Source organism: Podarcis tiliguerta (genome assembly GCF_965153285.1).
Source record: "Podarcis tiliguerta genome assembly, chromosome: 18".
Classification (NCBI taxonomy): Eukaryota; Metazoa; Chordata; class Lepidosauria; order Squamata; family Lacertidae; genus Podarcis; species Podarcis tiliguerta.
In genome coordinates, this window is record NC_139551.1 from 6,167,203 (window position 1) to 6,188,566 (window position 21,364).

A 21,364-nucleotide genomic window follows, 5' to 3' on the forward strand; every position below is an offset into this window, starting at 1 on the left:
AAGAAGATTTAAATAAATAAGACCTATGATTAAAGGCCTACATGGATTAGATAATTAATTAATTAATAAGCAAGCCTCTTCCGAGTATTTAGGAGGAGTAATAATAATAATAATTTTAAATTTATATCCTGTCCATCTGGCTGGGTTTCCCTAGCCACTCTGGGCGGCTTACAACATATAAAACGCAACAAAGCATCAAACATTAAAGAAACAATATATCCCATACAAGCAACATATAAACCAATAAATAAGTGAAAAGCAGTAACAGCAGCAACAATAAACAGTTTATAGTTATACCCAAATCAAAGTAGCCACCAATCCCAAATCAACATTAACTGACAAAAATGAAACAAGAGGAACCAAAATCAGGGAGGAAAAACACTGCTGTGCTTCTAGGGAATTCTGCCACAGAATCCTAAAAGGAGAAAAGAAAAGGTGACATCTCTGTGTTCCCGTTACTAATTTTAGGCAAAGCTAAGGCAGCCACCAGAAGCTATTTATAACAAAGCAAAAGGGGCAAGTGAGAAGTGAGCGTGGAGATGTGAAAAGTGCCTAACAGGTGCAAGGCGAGTGCGCATGACTTCTGCGCATTGCCTGAACTGTGCGCCCCTTGTGCTCTGGAGAGATATTTGTGCTTTTCCACCAGCCGCATGGGCTGGGGAGGGGAAGGGGGGGAGGAAAGGGGAGAGGCCACTGCTGCAGTGCTGTATAAATAACAGGCACACACGCCTTTTTTTCCTGAATGAAATAGCTGAGCAGAGCAGAGCACAGGATTTAGGGAAGGAGGCCTCCAGTGCTTTTCCTCCATTCGTTTTCTACATTCCCGCCTCAAGAAGAAGGAATAAGCAAACAAACAGGAAGAAGATGAAGTACATCATAGGAATTGGAGGGTAAGGTTGTTGCGGCATCCCTCGTTGCATTTTGTACTTTTGCATGCTTCGAAATGCGCCAATGTGCTTTACGCCTTGGACAAAAGCCAAGTTTGTAAACAGAAGTTAGGCTCAAAAAAAAGCCCATGAAAACCTCCAGGCTCTGTAATAATAATTTTTAAAAATGTAGTTTGGACAGATGTAGTGATGTTTTCAAAAGGATTACCCGTTCTTTCTCAGCGTTTATGTATGAAATAATGAGATGAGGAGTCAACTAACCGTGGCCTAAAAATGGGATTTGGAAGCCTAAAAGAGGGAATCTTGAATAGCCAATTCAATCAATCAACCTTTTTATTCGACCGTCAGTCAGCAAAAGGAACATTTATCAATACGCAGTTAAAACATCGAAAAAGATTTTTAAAACTTAGCCAACACTAAAATGGGCTAAACAGGTAGCCCCATATCAATACAAAAATAGCCAGTTAAAAGGCATCACTTTAACTTTTATTCTACTGTTTCGTAAATAGTAGAATAGTTGAATAGCCAATTAAAAGGCATCACTTTAACTTTTATCCTACTGTTTCATAAAACCCCAAAGCATCGCTTTTAATAATGGGAGATGTAATAATGTAATAGAGGGAGAGGGAGCCTGGTGTAACCTGCAGGAAAAGGAAGAAAACTATTGAAAGAATTCCTGTTGCAATGCGTGGAATGAAATTGCGGGGAGACATCTGTCTACGTCCTTCCCTAAATTTGCTTTCGCGTGAGTATTTTGGATAGATCTGGAGCCTGGCGGAGACACTGAGATATTAATTCCCACCACCTCCATTAATAGGCAAAAATCCAGGCAGTGCCTGCAACCCTAATACTTTCGTTAACAGCATTTAGAAAACCTTGCAGAGCAAGCATAGTAATGATATATGGTGCCCTATTTTTTATGCCAATAACCTTATTACGGCGCATGATTGAGAAGTAACGCTTTGTATTAATTGGGGTGCATTCGGCCAACACGAGCTTTGAGGTAGCTGAAGCCTATGGGATGTAGGAGGAGCCGCTTTCAAATCCCCTCCACTCTGGCAAACCTTAAGAATCCCAGAATTGCAGATTTGGGACCCCGAGGGTCATCCAGTCCAACCCGCTACAATGCCATAGCTGCTGACGTTTCCCCTTTTTCAAGAAAAGGGAAAAGTTGACAGCTATTCCTCTGTATATTCTCTTATACCCAGTGATATTTATACTGGGAGTCCTGTATTCACGTTGAAATTAAAGGATATAAACAGGCTTAGTGGGTCTACTTAGTGGGAGAAAATTACATTTAAAAAAAAATGAGGTAGAAAAAGATTTTTCTCCCATCAAGGATGTCCACTGGACATTTATGGAACATACTAATAATGTTATTTATATCTTGCCTTTTCCCCGATGGGACTCAAGGCGGCTTACAGATTTATTTATTTTTTAAAAGCAAAAACGAGAAGTGTCTAAAAACATGGGGAAAAGCCAGTCATAACAAATAACACTATGCACAGATAGAATTAAAACGGTATATTTGTGTTTAAAATGCACCAATGATTATGATCAAAATCTAATTGAAATTAGATTTTTTCAAACAAACAACCTGAGTCTAATGAGGAAACTTAATGAGAAACCTAAAGTGAGAGATTAGAAAGAAAATATTCTACAGGGCTGGAGGGGGGGAAAGCAATTTTGGGTTTGTGCCAATTTTTCCTGGCGTTATGAACTCTCAGTATTCCTGATTGTAAACTGCTTGGGGCAGAGACCTCTGCTTTTTGCCTTTATAACTGCAAGAGGCTACAGCTCCCTATCCATTTACTCCAGAGTAAGCCGCTGGTGTCCAGATATCCTGCTTTTTTTTGGCTCCCCTCCCCTCAAGATGGTTCCCATCCTAGCCGGCTCCCATAATAACAAGAATTTATTATTATAATAAATTATAATAACTTAAGATCTGGCGGTGGGTTTGCTACCCTCACGAAAAAAACCAACTCTTTTGTAAGATCCTGGAGGCAAGCGACTCATGGCTGCTCTTTATTTTATTTTTTGCCCACCCACCCTCCTAAAATTAACGCTGTGAATTAAAAGGAAGCTCCCGGTGAACTCAAATTGAAGTAATACCATGCTATAAAAGATCCAGCATGTTATTGGGTTGTTGTTTTTATTTTGATTATATATATTGTAGTTTTTATGTTGATCTTTTCTGTGAACCACCCTGAGACCACTGGGTATAGGGCAGTATATTATTATTATTATTATTATTATTATTATTGTTATATATTGTGGTTTTTATGTTGATCTTTTCCGTGAACTGCCCTGAGACCGCCGGGTATAGGGCGGTATATTATTATTATTATTATTATTATTATTATTATTATTATTATTATTTAATAGGCATTGCCCAGTAATAATGGGTTTAAGAAAGCTCAACCTATGGTTGGGCAAAGAGGGTCCTGCAGACTCTGAAAGCATTTTGGGCTTGGCTTTGAAACAGAAGGAAATGGCTGTGTATTTTTTTAAAAAAGCACACACACGCCCTGCAATAATCCACATTTTGACATTTAATGTGGAATTGGTGCACCTTCCTGCCTGCAAGTTCGTCCCACTCCCCATTAGTATCATTAGTATCATGCCAAAATCCCTAATTCAGTCCAGATTTTATCCTTTCTGGGGGGAATCTGGTAAATTAGGAAAGCAAGCACCTGTCAGATGAAAAACCTTCCTGGAAGCACCTTTAAGCCTTATGCAAAGCCATTAAAATAATCATAATAATCATGCTATTTTATATCTCGTCTCCCACCCCGCTGTTTTTATCCTTGCAACAGCCCTGCGAGGAGGGAGATTGCTGCATTGTACATAGCTGTCAACTTTTCCCTTTTCTTGAGAGGAATCCTATTCGGAATAAAGGGAATTTCCCTAAAAAAAGGGAAAACGTTGGCAGCTATGTACAGAGGCAGCTGACAGGTGGTTATTTTTTTAAATAAAAAGACACATATTTCTTTTCTTCTGTTTTATTTAGCAATCCGTATTTATACAGTATTTAGTAAACAATGAAAAAGGAAATAAATGAGGGGGGGGGGAGCTAGAAATCATTTTCTTTGAAGCAGCTATATAGACATCTCTGCTTCTTCCCGCCTTCTCCCGCCCAGCCGCCCGCCATATTAATTAACCGACGAGGCGGGGAAGCTTTTATAACCTCCGCCCCGCGCGCGCCCTGAACCGAAGTCCGTTAATAGTGGCGGGAGCCGCGCCAGCCAATAGGGGAACGAGCTTCGAACACGCCACTTCTTGAGGCTCCGCCCCCCTTGGAAAAGACTGCAAGAAAGAGGCGGGAAAAATAATAACAATAATAATACTGTATTGTTTTACATGGGAGTAAACCCCGCTCACTGCAGTGGGGCTTACTCCTGAGTAAATGCCTTTAAAAAAAAAAGAATTTCTCTGATCCTTCCCCCCCCTTTTTTTGCACTTTATTTATTACTAATGTTGCAATACATACATGAAATTTTTACATATTGATACATATGCATTATATTCCTAAATTCACATTTTCACATTTCATTATGTACCAACGTTTATCTATTTCGTATTTCTTGCCTCCAGCTGTGCATGACTTCTTTGTTATTACTTTGTAACTTTATGATTGAGGTTGTAATTTTGTATCTTAATAATTAAACATCTTATATATCAGCTTAGCTCAGCTTAATTTTGTGAAATCAGTCTATACATATCAATAAATTCTTGTTGGAGCATCTTTTGGTCATGTATTCTTCTAGACATTTCCATTCCTGTTTGAGATTTTGATTAGATTGTATTCTAATTGTTGCCGTCATTTTTGCTAATTCAATCATTTCAAAAAAATTATATAGCCAATCTTTCAATGTTGGTACTTCTTCTGTATGTATTACTCCTGAGTAAATGTCTTTAAAAAAAGAAGAAGAAGAGTTTCTCTCTTCCATTGAGAGGTTAATTTGTGTAAAAATACCGGTAGTCCCTTTTTATAAAAAATTATTGCAAAGTAAATACATCAGTACCAAACCATACATAAAGAATAATATAAGGGGGGGGGGGGGGATAAAGAAGAAAAAGAAGGAAAATTGCAAAGAAAAGTAGGCAGTAAAAGAATAAAGAAAAGTATAATATTTCAATACAATAAACACTAATTTACAAAAAAATTGCAATATTAGACTTCCATCCCTCTCACAACACTCCCTTTCACATTTCATATTTTATCTGTATTATTTTCATCTTAATACATAGATATGAATATATGTATGTTTCCCCTTTTCCATTCACGAGGCCATTCTAAACGCAGCCAAATTTTTACATTAGAACCTTGTCTTTTTCAATGGAATGGAAGTGCTTAGGTTTAATGTTGTTTTTTTCAAACAAACAAACAATTTGATGTGATTGAATGCATAGTGCAACAACTAAAACCGGTAAGCATTGCTCTGTCGGAACCTTGCAATTAATTATTTCTTAATTTGGGGCTCAAAAAATAGGGGTCGTCTTATGCATGGGGGGCGTCTCATACACGGAAAAATACTATATATGCACATGTTTCAATATTTTAATGTTGAATTTTAATTTTGTTTTTAAGTTGTTTTCATTCAACTTGTTTTTATTATTGCTTGTTATCCGCCCTGAGCCCAGCCTTGGCTGCGGAGGGCGGGGTATTAATAATAATAATAATAATAATAATAATAATAATGGCTCAAAGGCTTCCTATGCTCATTGAATTTGCATTCTTGCTGCGTTGACCATTCCGACATTGTCCCCACCCCAATTCTGCTTCAATTTTCTTAATCTAGGGTGACCAATGGTGGCAAAACCACTTTGACCAAACGACTTATCCAAGCGCTCCCAAACTGTTGCGTTGTCCATCAAGATGACTTCTTCAAGGTAAGCATCACCCTCCCCCTTTGGTTTAACGTTGATTTTTCCAAACAAACAAAGACATATTTGATGTGATTTAATGCATAGTGCAACAACTAAAACTGGTAAGCATTGCTCTGTCTTTAAAAAAAAACAAACCCAATTTGTCCGGGGAGGGCATTAAAACCTTAAAAGCATAGATGCTCATTATTTTTGGTCCGGGCCACAACTTTAGGGCTTGTATATACTGTATTTTCCCGTGTATTATTTCCCCCCAAAGTTTAAACTTGGGGGTCGTCTTATACACGGAATGTTGCAATTAATTATTTCTTAATTTTGGGCTCAAAAAATACACACGGGAAAATACGATATATGCACAAAAACACCGTGCATTTAAATGCATGGCTCCCCCCCCCCCCCAAGAAAACTGGGAACTAGCTTGTGACCGGCAAGGATAACTGGGAGAAGGAAACTACAGTTCCCACGATTCTTTGCAGGGGAACCGTGCCCTTAACTGCATGGTATGGAGGCAGTGGCGTAGCGTGGGGGGTGCAAGGGGGGCCGGCCGCACCGGGCGCAACATCTGGGGCGGGGCGCTCGCACTTGCAGCTCTCTGCCCCTACCTGGCTCACGGGTTAGGGGGCGCAAATTACTTGCCTTGCCCCGGGTGCTGACAACCCACGCTACGCCACTGTATGGAGGTGACTGCCTGCAGCGCAGTTCTTAACTGTGTCTACTCAGAAGCAAGTTCTGCTGAATCCAAGGGTGATTCCTTCTCAAATAGGTTAGGATCATAGCCATTTTTGTTCTGTTTTTACTCCAGGTTGGATAACCTGGGATAGCAATTGCACCCTTGTTTTTGGGATAACCGCTGGCTAAAATCCCCCACTTCTTGTATACCCATTGAAACCACAGTCGCACCTTGAAAGCCGAGCAGAATCCGTTCCGAAAGTCGGTTCGACTTCCGGAATGTTCGGAAACCGAACCGTGGCTTCTTATTGGCTGCTCCTGCAGCCAATCGGAAGCTCCGTCGGTTCAGGTTCCGAAAGAACGTTCGCAAACCGGAACAATCACTTATGGGTTTGCGGCGTTTGGGAACCAAAACGTCTGAGTCCCAGGGCGTTCCGGATCCAACGACTGTATTTCATTCGTTTTAATCTTTCTATTGTGAATATATTGTGGTGGTTCAAATGCGTTACGTGGCGATGGGCTGGTCCATGGGATATGCAACCAACAGTGGTTTTCCATTTTTTAAACTGTCTAGGACGGTTGCCATACATTGAAAGTTCATAAGGTGTGTCCCCCACCCCAAATAATCCTAGTCTCTGAAGATTGTTGAGAGTGCTGGAACCGGAAGGGTAGAAATGTAGATCTGCAAGGAGTAAACTGCAATACCCGCGATTCTTGTATAGCGTGAAGGTGTCTTTCTAGAAACTCCTCGTGTCGCAAAGTTGTGTTCTTGGGGGCATGGATTCGCACTCGGGTCACGTGGGGCCAAACGGGTGGATTGAGTCTCCCCACCACCCTGTGTGAATTGGGGTGGGATGTGAACTGTAGAATGCACCCAGCTATTCCATATGATTGATAGTGATGAGCCAGGAATGGATAAGGATGGGTTCAAGGAAAATACCAGCCACAGAATCGCAGAATTGTAGGGTCAACTACAAGGGTCAACTACAAGGGTCAAACCAGTCTTCTCACTGAGGGGACCCCCCCCCCCAATGTTTTCCCCAAACGCCAAAACCAATATTGCACATTTTAATAAGTAGCTACCTGCCAGCCATATATATATATATATATAATTTTCAATGCAAAATTACAAACATTGAATCCAAAATAATACTATACAAACAAGAAAGAAAAACAGAACACAAAAAACCAAAAGAAAAAGCACACATCTACAAATAAAACCATATCTTCAGTCTAATCTAGTCATTACATACCATATTTTTTGCTCTGTTAGACTCACTTTTTCCCTCCTAAAAAGTAAGGGGAAATGTGTGTGCGTCTTATGGAGTGAATGCAGGCTGCGCAGCTATCCCAGAAGCCGGAACAGCAAGAGGGATTGCTGCTTTCACCGCACAGCAATCCCTCTTGCTGTTCTGGCTTCTGAGATTCAGAATATTTTTTTTCTTGTTTTCCTCCTCCAAAAACTAGGTGCGTCTTGTGGTCTGGTGCGTCTTACAGAGCGAAAAATACGGTACATATATTACATACATATTGACTTCCTTCCTTTGTTCTAAGACCTCAAAATTTTTACTCTTACTAAATTGTTGTGTCTAATGTAGATTACGTCTAACTTTATACTTTTTTTACACCATTTATCTTTTTCTTTAACCCTGCAAAACATCGTTCATTACATACCGATATGCTTACTCCAGAACAGTGTTTTTTCATATATTCTTTAGCACATCCCCATTCTTTTAATAATTTCTGGTCCGATTGTCCCCTTATGAATGCTGTGAGTCTTGCCAGATTTATATATTCACAAAATTTAATTTGCCATTCTTTCCTTGGTGGAATTTTTCTCCCTTTCCAATTTTTTGCTATAAGCATCCTGGCAGCTGCCGTTGCATAAAGGAATATTTTCCTCTGTCCGGAATATCGTTTGTGATTATACCTAAAAGGACTGCCTCCGGTTTTTCACCTGCCAGCTATATAAACCAAGTACCCTCCGGGTATCTACACATGTATACGGACAAACAGGCATATGCTTTGATTAAAAAACCCAGCAGAACTGCTTTTCTGTTGCAGCTGTTCTCTTGTATATTGTGCAAGATTTCATCTTCCATCACAAAATATTTGATTCTGAAGAGCAGGCCAGCATTGGAGCTTTAAGTGACCCCAGAGGACAGTTCTCCCCTCTGCAGAAAATTAGTTTAACACCCCACCCCAAATTAGCCATTGTAGCTAATTAAAAGAAATATGCTTTTTTTGGGGGGGGGGGTCCCCCTTCCACCGCCAGAGAAATGTACTTTATGCCCTCTGTAGCCTTATTTTTTCCCCTTTTGTGAAAGCCGAAACTCATTGGTACAGCAAAAGGTCCCAGATTTGATTTGTGGCATATCCTTGCCTGAAATCCTGGAGACTGCACTGAGCTAGGAACACGGATATATGTTCTTGTGTATGCCTACTCTAAGCAAGTTACATTAAGCCCAAATCATTTGTGTCGTTAAGTTGTGGGTGAACATATCAGACAACACAGCGATTCTTCAAACAGCTCTTGTTTATTCACAGGCCAGAACAGAACTGAACTGAAGGGTTCAGCCAGCCTGCTTATATAGAGCTCCAGTACAACGTAACTGTAACAATTTTCTAAAACTATCCAATCGCTGAACGTCACTTTCGATCCCTTATTTGCATAACTATCTACAGTATCCCCCTGCTGGCCCAGGGTGAGAACTTCAGTACATAACGTGTGTTGTCATTTCCTTTAACCAAAATTATTACTGCTCCTTAGAAATGCCCTTCCAGCATTCATTTAATTTTGTAGAACTTGAATTGCAGTCACACACACACACAACTCAGCTGTTAAAAAATACAATTTCCACCTGTGTACTTCTTCGGGGGTATTGTTTTATTTCAAAAATGTAGCTTAACCTGGCAAAATTAATTTGCTACAGAGTTTAGAAAGTCTCCCCCCATCTTTCCCACTCCATTTCCTCTCTACACTGCATGCACCACATGATTATTTATTCCCAAGTTTCCCCCCCAGAATCCCAGTTCAGATATGCGAGAACAAGCAGTTTCATATCTGTGCCGGGTCTGTGTGTACATGTGTGTACCTTACCTGGTGCATATAGGACACTGAAACATGCTTGTGTGCACAAATCACTGCAAATGTCTGTGTGGCCGGTGCAATACGGCAGGAGTGGGGGACATTTGACCTCCTTAGATGTTCTTTGGCAGGCACCCCCAACCTGCGGCCCTCCATATGTTTTGGCCTACAACTCCCACGATCCCTAGCTAACAGGACCAGTGGTCAGGGATGATGGGAATTGTAGTCCTAAACATCTGGAGGGCCGACGGTTTGGGGTGCCTGTTCTTCGGCTACAACCCCCACCAGCCTTGACTCTTGGCCATGCTGTCTGTGGTTGTTTGGGGATGCTAAACAACTGGAGGGTCCGACGTTCTCCACCCCTGAATCAGCGCAAAATGGGGCACTGCCCCTCCAACCATAATCAGCCCTTATCTATCAACTCACCTGCTGTTCAGCGGGTGACCCCAGGTGTCCTCATGTAGGCGAGGCAAATGCAGTGGCGTAGCGTGGGATGTGCAGGGGGGGGGCCGGCCGCACTGGGTGCAACATCTGGGGGTTAGGGTTAGGGGGCGCAAATCCACGGGTTAGGGGGCGCAAATTACTTGCCTTGCCCCGGGTGCTGACAACCCACGCTACGCCACTGGGCAAATGGAGAAAAAATAGCAAGAAATGGAGAGCAGCTAGCTTGGGACTAGGGTGGATTGGCGGGGCTGGGGGTTGTGTTGGCATTGTCGTTTGTTCTGCAGCACAGCTGTTTTTTGCTAAGTCAGCACTTTGCCTCCGTTGTGTGTGTGTATTTTGCAGTAGTGTCCAGGTTGTGATCGGATCATAGATAAAGCTGATCACCCTGCGATCGCAGCAATGTTTTATTGGTCACTATATTTCAGCCACAAGATCAAATACAAGTCGGGGAAGACGGATTTAAACAATGGGATGGTAAGAGCGGTGCTCGCTATAGGATGCAGTAATGTATATTTTCCTAAGTATATATATATTTTATTTTTATCACTATAATATTATTAAATAAAGACTTAACAGTAAAACCTGCACCATTCTATAAATACACGTTTAATTTATACACTTTCACACTCTTGAGTTTTTCGTCTTTATTTCCTTACTGACTTTTCTGCGCGTTTGTGTGCATATATATATATTTCCCACCTAGTTTTGGCTTCATTGGATATGGACGCGATGGTGAGCACTGTTCAGGCATGGATCGAGAATCCCGTGAAGTTTGCACGATCTCATGGAGTGAGTGTTTCCTGTGAATCAAAGCAGCCCAGTTCTGACGATACCCATATACTGATTGTTGAAGGTTTCCTGCTTTACAACTACAGGTAATATAATAATAATAATAATAATACAGTGTTGCCCCGCAAGACGAATGCCTCGCAAGACGGAAAACCCGCTAGACGAAAGGGTTTTCCGTTTTGGAGGTGCTTCGCAGGACAAATTTCTCTATGGGCTAGCTTCGCAAGACGAAAATGTCTTGCGATTCCTGGGGTTTTTTTCCCCTCCCCCCCTTTTTCCCAAGCCCCTAAGCCGCTTAACAGCTGTTCGCTAAGCCGCTGAACAGCTGATCTAAGCCTCTTATCAGCTGATCTAAACCGCTAATAGCCTTTTAGCAGCTAATCCGCTAATCCCTTAAGCCTTTAATAGCCGCTAAACCGCTAATAGCGCTAATCCGCTAATGGGCTTGCTTCGCAAGACGAAAAAAACCGCAAGACGAAGAGACTCGCGGAACGGATTCTTTTCGTCTTGCGAGGCACCACTGTAATAATAATAATAATAATAATAATAATAATAATAATAATAATAATTTATTTATACCCCGCCCATCTGGCTGAGTCTCCCCAGCCACTCTGGGCGGCTCCCAATCAAATGTTAAAAACAGTACAGCATTAAATACTAAAAACTTCCCTAAACAGGGCTGCCTTCAGATGTCTTTTAAAGATAGGATAGCTGCTTATTTCCTTCACATCTGAAGGGAGGGTGTTCCACAGGGTGGGCGCCACTACCGAGAAGGCCCTCTGTCTGGTTCCCTGTAACCTCACTTCTCGCAATGAGGGAACAGCCAGAAGGCCCTCGGAGCTGGACCTCCGTGTCCGGGCTGAACGATGGGGGTGGAGACGCTCCTTCAGGTTTACTGGGCCATTTAGGGCTTTAAAGCTCAGCACCAACACTTTGAATTGTGCTCGGAAACGTACTGGGAGCCAATGCAGATCTCTCAGGACTGGTGTTATGTGGTCCCGGCGGCCACTCCCAGTCCCCAGTCTAACTGCCGCATTCTCGATTAATTGCAGTTTCTGGGTTACCTTCAAAGGCACCCCACCTTTCCTTTTTTTATAGTAAAAAAAAGGTAAAGATAAAGGACCCCTGACAGTTAAGTCCAGTCGCGGACGACTCTGAGGTTGCGGCGCTCATCTCGCTTTACAGGCCGAGGGAGCCGGCTTTTGTCCTCAGACAGTTTTTCTGGGTCATGTGGCCAGCATGACTAAGCCGCTTCTGGTGAAACCAGAGCAGCGCACAGAAATGCCGTTTACCTTCCCGCTGGAGTGGTACCTATTTATCTACTTGCACTGGCGTGCTTTTGAACTGCTAGGTTGGCAGGAGCTGGGACCGAGCAACGGGAGCTCACCCCGTTACGGGGATTCGAACCACCGACCTTCTGATCAGCAAACCCTAGACTCTGTGGTTTAGACCACAGCGCCACCCGCGTCCACTTTAAAGTATGCATTTGGTTGCGCCTGCCCTATTGACCCCTGGTGCTGGGCTTTGAATAAGAGCTTCATCTGCAAACATTTCACCTGCTCTCTGTATAACACTTGATTGTCTCTGCCAGTCAATAATAATAATAATAATAATAATAATAATAATAATAATAATAATTTATTATTTATACCCTGCCCATCTGGCTGGGTTTTCCCAGCCACTCTGGGTCCCTGTTGCGAGAGACCCTAGAAATCGTTGGTGGTGATTATAATGATTTTATTATTTATTAAATTTCAACACCACCATCCGAAGATCGCAAGGTGGTTTACAATACGAAAACGCAAAAATACACAACATAATAACAAACAAAAACAACAACCCCTGCCCTTCCCGCAGTACTATTATTCATCACAAACAACAGTATGACTTTGTGCAACCATGTGGTTTTAGGAAAGATCATTTCTCAAGTAATTTCCAACCTTAATTTTTCTCACCTGCAGGCCACTGATTGACTTGTTTGACAAACGCTATTATCTAGCAGTCCCATACAGCGAATGCAAGTTGAGGAGGAGGTAAGAACGGCTCCTCGACTTTAATATTGCGACGCTGAAATTTCATGTGGTATTCGCCTCATTCCTATGACACAATTGCAAGTTGCAGAATTGGGAAACTTCTGAGCTCCACGTCAAGCTAAAAGATTCCTGCATTGCAGAGGATTGGACAAGATAACCCTCTCATGGTCCTTTCCACCTCTGATTCTATGATTCAGTCACACGTCTCTGAATTTTGCAGTTCAGTTCTCCAGATTTTTGTACTGTATACAAAAATACATGTGCTAGGGCAAATAATACACACAAAAAACCCACATTACATGAAGGGAAATCGTCTTGCAAAATTATATAGGTTAGACGTAAAGCTAAAGGTAAAGGGACCCCTGACTGTTAGGTCCAGTCGTGGCCGACTGGGGTTGCGGCACTCATCTCGCTTTATTGGCCGAGGGAGCCGGCGTACAGCTTCCGGGTCATGTGGCCAGCAGGACTAAGCCGCTTCTGGCGAACCAGAGCAGCGCATGGAAACGCCGTTTACCTTCCCGCCAGAGTGGTACCTACTTATCTACTTGCACTCTGACGTGCTTTCGAACTGCTAGGTTGGCAGGAGCTGTGACCGAGCAACGGGAGCTCACCCCGTTGTGGGGATTCGAACCGCCGATCTTCTGATCGGCAAGTCCTAGGCTCTGTGGTTTAACCCACAGCGCCACCCATGTCCCTCAGGTTAGACATAACTGCATACAAAAATACGTAGATTAGAAGAAATCAACACTAAAATGCTGGTGAATTTTCATGAGGGCTTAAAAAATAATAATCCAAGAACTGAAGACTGGGGGGAAATGAGAAATTGAGAGAAACCATCTAACCCTAGTAATTGCTGATGGCACAGAAGTGCTTACCGACACTGCTGTACAAACCTGATGTGGGAATTCATTTGTTGTTTAGTCCATTAGTCGTGTCTGACTCTTCGAGGCTCCATCTGTGAGCCGGTCCATCGTCCCTCAGACCATGTGGGGGGCTGGACTATATTTGGCGGGGGGATGAACGAATTTCTATGCCCCACAAATAACCCAGAGATGCATTTTAAATAAAAGGACACATTCTACTCATGTAAAAACACGCTGATTCCCGGACCGTCCGCGGGCCGGATTGAGAAGGCGATTGGGCCGCCTCCGGCCCACGGGCCTTAGGTTGCCTACCCCTGGTATAGATTAACAAATTCCTTTTCTGTTTGCAGTACACGTAAATACACAGTACCAGACCCCCCCGGTCTCTTTGATGGCCACGTATGGCCCATGTATCTTAAGCACAGGAAGGAAATGGAGGCGAACGAAGTGGATGTTGGTAAGGGACAACTTGGAGTGTTGTGCAAGTGTTCGCGTGTGATAATTTTTAAAAAAATGTTGTGTGCTTAGAGCAGGGCTTTCCAATCCTCTCACATTAAAAGGTAAAGGTACCCCTGCCCGTACGGGCCAGTCTTGACAGACTCTAGGGTTGTGCGCCCATCTCACTTAAGAGGCCGGGGGCCAGCGCTGTCCGGAGACACTTCCAGGTCACGTGGCCAGCGTGATATCACTGCTCTGGCGAGCCAGAGCCGCTCACGGAAACGCCATTTACCTTGCCGCTAGTAAGCGGTCCCTATTTATCTACTTGCACCCGGGAGTGCTTTCGAACTGTTAGGTTGGCAGGCGCTGGGACCGAAGGACGGGAGCACACCCCGCTGCGGGGATTCGAACCGCCGACCTTTCGATCGGCAAGCCCTAGGCGCTGAGGCTTTTACCCACAGCGCCACCCGCGTCCCAGCCTCTCACATTGGTGGCACCATTTTTAAGACATGCATTGTTTCATGACAAAGTACCGTATTATTTTTTTTTTGCTCTGTAAGACTCACTTTTTCCCTCCTAAAAAGTAAGGGGAAATGTGTGTGCGTCTTATGGAGCGAACGCAGGCTGCGCAGCTATCACTTTCACTGCGCAGCGATCCCTCTTGCTGATCTGGCTTCTGAGATTCAGAATATTTTCCCCCTTCTTTTCCTCCTCCAAAAACTAGGTGCGTCTTGTGGTCTGGTGCGTCTTATAGAGCGAAAAACACGGCGATTCAGTTTTACTAGCAAACCAGAGGTCAAACTAACCCCTTTCCAGCCCTGGGAGGAGCACAGGGGGCGTTCACGCGACATACCTACACGCTGCGGCCGACACACTAAATATGCTGCAGTTTGGAAAGACCTGGGTGGGGAATGTTTGGCCCTCTCATTGTTCCTAAACATCCCACCAACCCCAGAAATAGCCAACGGTCAAGACTTAATGGGATTTGTAGTCCAGCATGGGGCTTATCCACACCTCCACTTTCCCCTGGGAAAAGCTGTGCTTTAGTGCTGAATCGGAACAAAAGGCAGCCAGTTTTCCCATGGATTGCTTTTTGTTCCGATTTAGCACGGAAGAGAGTGTGTTCTGGGGGGGGGGGAGTGGCTGGGCCAAAGCAAAACCGCTTGGATCCATGCCTAGAAAATGCAGGGTAAGTGTAGAACTACCCGGAGCCATGTTTTCTAGCCAGAAGTGTGTACAGCCCATCCGGAGGGCTAGAGGTTTCCCACTCCTGAGCTAGGTAATGAAATTGTTCCTTTTAGTTTTCTCAATCGTCTCTTCAGTTTATATCCTGCCCTTCTCCCCAAAGGCATTTTGAACGCACCAGTAATATTGTTAAAAATAGTTAAACAATCAAATCCTCTCAGCCAGTAATTTCAGGGTTGCTTATTTTGTATGCTTGCTAATATCTCTTAATTATTTTATTTTTTAAATTTGATTATAGATTTTAAAAAATCACCTCTGTCTCCTTTGTCACCTTGTGAGGGTGTTAGACCTAAGAACCAACCAGATAGTACTTTGAATAAGTAAATATCATTTCTGACAATACTGCACCGTTGAGCTGCCCTTTTTAAAAAAATTTTTTATTATTATTATTATTTATTAAATTTTATTTAACATAATTATTACAAAATACATACAAATACATACATATATTTTTCAGATAAGCACACATATATAGAGAAGAACAAAAAAGGAAGAAAAGAAAAAAGAAAAAATCAGAAGAAAAATTGGAAGGATTTCTTCCAAATTTATTCTACAAATATCTCAATAATAAAATTTCATCGATTGACTTCCATCGCTTACACTGCACTTCTTATATACATTTTAAGCCAATGTATGAGCCGCCCTTTTTATAAGCACTTGTGCCAGTTCCAGATTTGCGGGGATCCTTCTCCCTCATTGAGTCTACCTCCTCACTCAAATTACCGCCTGCTTGCTGCCAAAAATCCACTGAGCCAGCAGGGCAGTGGTGTGTTCAGCTCTTTATTTTGGCAAGAGCGAGAGTCTGGTGAATAAGCAAGTAAGGCTCACTGGATTCAATCGATCATACCTGCTTGCTTGGCAAGATTGCAGCGTTATACATTTTGCGAGCCTGACTCTAGCGGGTTAGATCTCTTAAGGTAAAGGGACCCCTGACTATTAGGTCTAGTCATGGTCGATTCTGGGGTTGCGGCGCTCATCTCGCTTTGTTGGCCAAGGGAGGCAGCATACAGCTTCCGGGTCATTTAGCCAGCATGACTAAGCCGCTTCTGGCGAACCAGAGCAGCGCACGGAAACGCCGTTTACCTTCCCGCCGGAATGGTACCTATTTATCTACTTGCACTTTGACGTGCTTTCGAACTGCTAGGTTGGCAGGAGCAGGGACCGAGCAACGGGAGCTCACCCCGTCACGTTGATTCGAACCGCCAACCTTCTGATCGGCAAGTCCTCGGCTCTGTGGTTTAACCCACAGCGCCACCCGTGTCCATGCAAAACTGTCGCGTTGATTTATTTACTGGCACCCCCGCATGTGAAATTCACAACTGTCTGTTCTTCTTTTCAGTTTATCTGGATGGGCTGAAGTCCAGAGACGATCTTTACATGGAAGTTTTTAAAGAAATACAGAACAAGCTTTTGAATCACTCATAGGTGAATATGCTCCTGGGTGAAAGGGGAGGAGGTTATTTTCTACCTCGCTCTTTGTATCTTCCTCATAATACTTTGGGTATTAATTGCCTTATGTTTGCTTTTCAGGATCTGTGGGAAGCTGAAAGATCTGTGTACAAATCTGATGTAAATACTATTTTGGATATTTACTGAAACATGTTTAGTGAACATGCCTTCCTTAGCACTACCCTTTGGAAAATAACTTTATGTATATAATTGAAAAAATAAGGTAGTTTATTGACAACTCAACCACAGGCAGTTGTTTTTTATTTACTTATTATTTTATATTCCATTGGCTTAAACGTGTATGTTTTAAAAACGCATTTTTATAATGGAAGTCTGTAAAATACCACTGGTTTTACGTACGTAGCTTTGTGTCAGTAATAAGCTTCTGTTTAACTGCTTGTGCAAGAACACACGCCATACTCAATAAAGAAACATTTGAACGTTTGGTCTCTCGTTTTGCTTTACTGAACATCGTCAACGCAGGACAAAAATTCACAGAAGGCTACCAGATTCAACCTTTGTCATCTCTAGAAGGACTAGGGACAACAATTGCCTAAAATCTTAGAGAGCCGCAGTGTAGACAAACCTGAGCAAAGCAACCCACCTTTGTTCCTTTTTTTGAAAAATAATTTTTATTTGGTTTTACAAATAATATATAGAATTTTGTTGTTTAGTCGTGTCCGACTCTTCGTGACTGCATGGACCAGAGCACGCCAGGCCCTCCTGTCTTCCACTGCCTCCAGCAGTTTGGTCAAACTCATGCTGGTGGCTTCGAGAACACTGTCCCACCATCTCGTCCTCTGTCATCCCCTTCTCCTTGTGCCCTCCATCTTTCCCAACACCAGGGTCTTTTCCAGGGCGCCTTCTCTTCTCCTGAGGTGGCCAAAGTATCGGAGCCTCAGCTTCAGGATCTGTCCTTCCAGTGAGCACTCGGGGCTAATTTTCTTCAGGATGGAGAGGTTTGATCTTCTTGCAGTCCATGGGACTCTCAAGAGTCTCCTCCAGCACTAGAATTCAAAAGCATCCATTCTTCGGCGATCAGCCTTCTTTATGGTCCAGCTCTCACTTCCATACATCACTACTGGGAAAGCCATGGCTTTAACTATACGGACCTTTGTCGGCAAGGTCTCTACTTTTTAAGATGCTGTCTAGGGGTCTCCCTGAGACCCTGGAGAACTGCTGCCAGTAAGTGCAGGCAAACCTGAATACAGTGGTGCCTCGCAAGACGAAAAGAATCTGTTCCGCGAGTCTCTTCATGTAGCGGTTTTTTCGTCTTGCGAAACAACCCCATTAGCGGATTAGCGCTATTAGCGGTTTAGCGGCTATTAGCGGCTATTAAAGGTTTAAGGGATTAGCGGATTAGCTGCTAAAAGGCTATTAGCAGCTTAGTGCCTTAGAAAAAGGGGGTGGGGAGCAAAAAAATAACCCCAGGAATCGCAAGACATTTTCGTCTTGCAAAGCAAGCCCATAGGGAAATTCGTCCTGCGAATCACCTCCAAAATGGAAAACCCTTTCGTCTAGCAGGTTTTCCGTCTTGCGAGGCATTCGTCTTGCGGGGCACCACTGTACAGTGGTACTTCGAGTTACATACGCTTCAGGTTACAGACTCCGCTAACCCAGAAATAGGGCTTCAGGTTAAGAACTCACGACTGAGTAGAAGGCAGCTTCATCTTATGTTCCCTTTAAAACCAGACCTGCCAAGACTGAGGGGTTCAGAATCTGGCAAAAGACCCCATCAGTTGGCTGCTACCTCTTCCTGGTTATAACAACACAGATAGCGATTGAATCTGGGTATCCTGAATGCAAACTATGTTTGCCAAACAGAAATTCGCAGTAAGCGCCCCTTTCCGTTTTCCCAGTCCCTGAGCTGCGGTTATCCCATGAAGAAGAAGAAGAAGAGTTTGGATTTGATATCCCGCTTTATCACTCCCCTTCAGGAGTCTCAAAGCGGCTCACATTCTCCTTTCCCTTCCTCCCCCACAACAAACACTCTGTGAGGTGAGTGAGGCTGAGAGGCTTCAGAGAAGTGTGACTGGCCCAAGGTCACCCAGCAGCTGCATGTGGAGGAGCGGGGAAGCGAACCCGGTTCACCAGATTACGAGACTACCGCTCTTAACCACTACACCGCGCTGGCTCTCACAATGGCGTGAGATATGTTTAAGTCCCCTTCCCATTTTCTGTGTCTCCACGCACTCCTCTTGTGTTCTCTTCCGGACCTTCCGAGTGTCCCTGTTTTCCAAGGACAGCCCTGGATTTACAGAAGCTGTCCCGGTTTCTCATTTGATCCCACTTTCCCTTAAAGGTAAAGGTACCCCTGCCCGTACGGGCCAGTTGTGTCTGACTCTAGGGTTGCGTGCTCATCTCGCTCAAGAGGCCGGGAGCCAACGCTGTCCGGAGACACTTCCGGGTCACGTGGCCAGCGTGACTAAGCGGCATCTGGCGAGCCAGCGCCGCACACGGAAACGCCGTTTACCTTCCCGCCGGAGTGGTACCTATTTATCTACTTGCACTGGTGTGCTTTCGAACTGCTAGGTTGGCAGGAGCAGGGACCGAGCAACGGGAGCTCACCCTGTCGTGGGGATTCGGACTGCCGACCTTGCGATCAGCAAGTCCTAGGCACTGAGGTTTTACCCACAGCGCCACCCGCGTCCCTTCACTTTCCCTTAGGGCATCTCTATTGTCATCGGAGAAACGTTGGAGGGTATGGTAGGATGCCCCTGTTTTTGTTGGAGAAGCATTGGAGGGTATGACATTCATGCAACCTCCCCGAGCAAGGAGATAAGTAACGATACAACCTTTAGAAGAGATTTGAAGACAGCTTTTTATAGTTTTATTATGTTTTTATATATATTGGAAGCCTCCCAGAGTGGCTGAGGCAACCCAATCAGATGGGGAGGGTATAAATAATAAAAAAATATTATTATAGAGTAAGGTAAAGGGACCCTTGACAATTAGGTCCAGTCGTGGCCGACTCTGGGGTTGCTGCGCTCATCTTGCTTTATTGGCCGAGGGAGCCGGCGTACAGCTTCCGGGTCATGTGGCCAGCATGACTAAGCCGCTTCTGGCGAACCAGAGCAGCGCACGGAAATGCCGTTTACCTTCCCGCCAGAGTGGTACCTATTTATCTACTTGCACTTTGACGTGCTTTCGAACTGCTAGGTTGGCAGGAGCAGGGACCGAGCAACGGGAGCTCACCCCGTCACAGGGATTCGAACCGCCGACCTTCTGATCGGCAAGTCCTCGGCTCTGGGGTTTAACCCACAGCGCCACCCGCATCCCTGAGATGTAGGGCGTCCCTATTTTCAGAAATAGTGGAGTGTTTGCTCTCCTGATTGATGGTACACACTGGTGCTGGGGGGGGGTTCCCCCCCTTGGTTGAATGAGTAGCAAATAGCAAGACAATCGCGTGTTCTTAAGGCGGTAGCACGGGGGGCTGAGTCACGGCACTCAGCAGGGAATGAGCGCCAGGGAATTTGATACAGCTCCCCCCCTCCGTGGTACTGACTGACCTTTTATATGCTCACACATTTGGAAGCTTGGAAATGTCGCGGAAAATCTCAGCCATGTGCTAAAGGGAAGTTGTCAGCTGCCGGGGGGGGGGTCAGAAGGACTTGGGAGCAGATGTCCGGGAGGGGGGGGACTCAGCAGGAGGAGCAGGTGAGGGGTCCTGTCTGTCCCCCCACTCAAGGAAGAAAACCCCAACCGCAGCAGGACCAGCTTGCCCACATTCTGAAATAAAGCAAGCGATACGAATCACCATCTATAGGGCACCCCCTTAGGGCCATTATGCGCGATTCTAAAATTACCCGACTGAACCACTGCTTTGGTTCATCGTCGGGTATCGAGGGAACACAATATGAGCCTTTCCTTCCATGGGCATAGCTAGGATTTATGTTTATGGCGTGGGGGGCGAGACACCCACCTGTCTTCATCCTCCGTATGGGCTCCACCTAGCAGATTTGGAATGAAATGTCTCCACGCCACTTATTTCGAGTTACAGTGGTACCTTCATTCCTGGACAGCTGCGTTGAGGAACAGATCGGTTCCCGAACTTCGCAAACCCAGAAGTAAGCGTTCCAGTTTGCAAACGTTTTTCGGAAGCCGAACATCCATTTTGACTGTTGGCTATTGTTTACAACTGAATTGTTGTATTGTTTTTAACACTCGATTGGGAGCTGCCCAGAGTGGCTTGGGAAACTCAGCCAGATTTCTTCTTCTTCTTCTTCTTCTTCTTCTTCTTCTTCTTCTTCTTCTTCTTCTTCTTCTTCTTCTCCTTCTTCTTCTTCTTCTTCTTCCTCCTCTTCTTCTTCCAGGACCAGCCAGCCAATCGGAAGCCGCGTCTTGGTTTGCGAACGTCTTGGAAGTCAAACGGACTTCCAGGAAACGGATTGAGTTCTAGAACCAAGTTGCTGAACCCATGGCTGAAAACTATGGCCAGAAAAGCCACCTCGATTGGACTGACATCATCCCTCTTATATCATCTGGGTTACGACACTGCCCTTGAATCCCGGAGGCAAAGGCTTTGGGACATCTCACATAGCGACCTGCAATCCGGGTCTTATGTAATTTGTA

The 21,364-nt window shown here is 44.2% G+C and overlaps 2 protein-coding genes and 1 long non-coding RNA gene across 3 annotated transcripts in view; 2 read left to right on the forward strand and 1 right to left on the reverse strand.

Moving 5' to 3' along the window:
- Window positions 1-21,364, reverse strand: part of LOC310668693 — a 197,633-nt gene that overhangs the window by 673 nt on the left and 175,596 nt on the right. The gene's annotated exons all lie outside the window — the stretch shown is intronic.
- LOC310668508 (nicotinamide riboside kinase 2-like) lies at window positions 699-17,237 on the forward strand. The gene is made up of 8 exons (XM_083421880.1): window positions 699-890; window positions 5,690-5,780; window positions 10,401-10,449; window positions 10,679-10,850; window positions 12,726-12,797; window positions 14,011-14,117; window positions 16,683-16,768; window positions 16,874-17,237. Exons 1-7 carry the CDS (start codon window positions 865-867, stop codon window positions 16,766-16,768), a joined length of 603 nt encoding a protein of 200 aa, XP_083278006.1. The 5' UTR covers window positions 699-864; the 3' UTR covers window positions 16,874-17,237.
- The window catches only part of FSD1 (fibronectin type III and SPRY domain containing 1), a 32,092-nt gene continuing 31,169 nt past the window's right edge, over window positions 20,442-21,364 (forward strand). Inside the window, exon 1 of the mRNA XM_083421698.1 lies at window positions 20,442-20,859. The gene's annotated coding sequence lies outside the window, so the exon portion shown is untranslated. The remainder of the gene's footprint in view (window positions 20,860-21,364) is intronic.

Coding starts and splice junctions, on each gene's coding strand:
- LOC310668508 (XM_083421880.1), top strand. CDS start 865: ATGAAGTACATCATAGGAATTGGAGG. Junction 891..5,689: donor TACATCATAGGAATTGGAGG/GTAAGGTTGTTG, acceptor TTCTTAATCTAG/GGTGACCAATGGTGGCAAAA. Junction 5,781..10,400: donor ATCAAGATGACTTCTTCAAG/GTAAGCATCACC, acceptor ACTATATTTCAG/CCACAAGATCAAATACAAGT.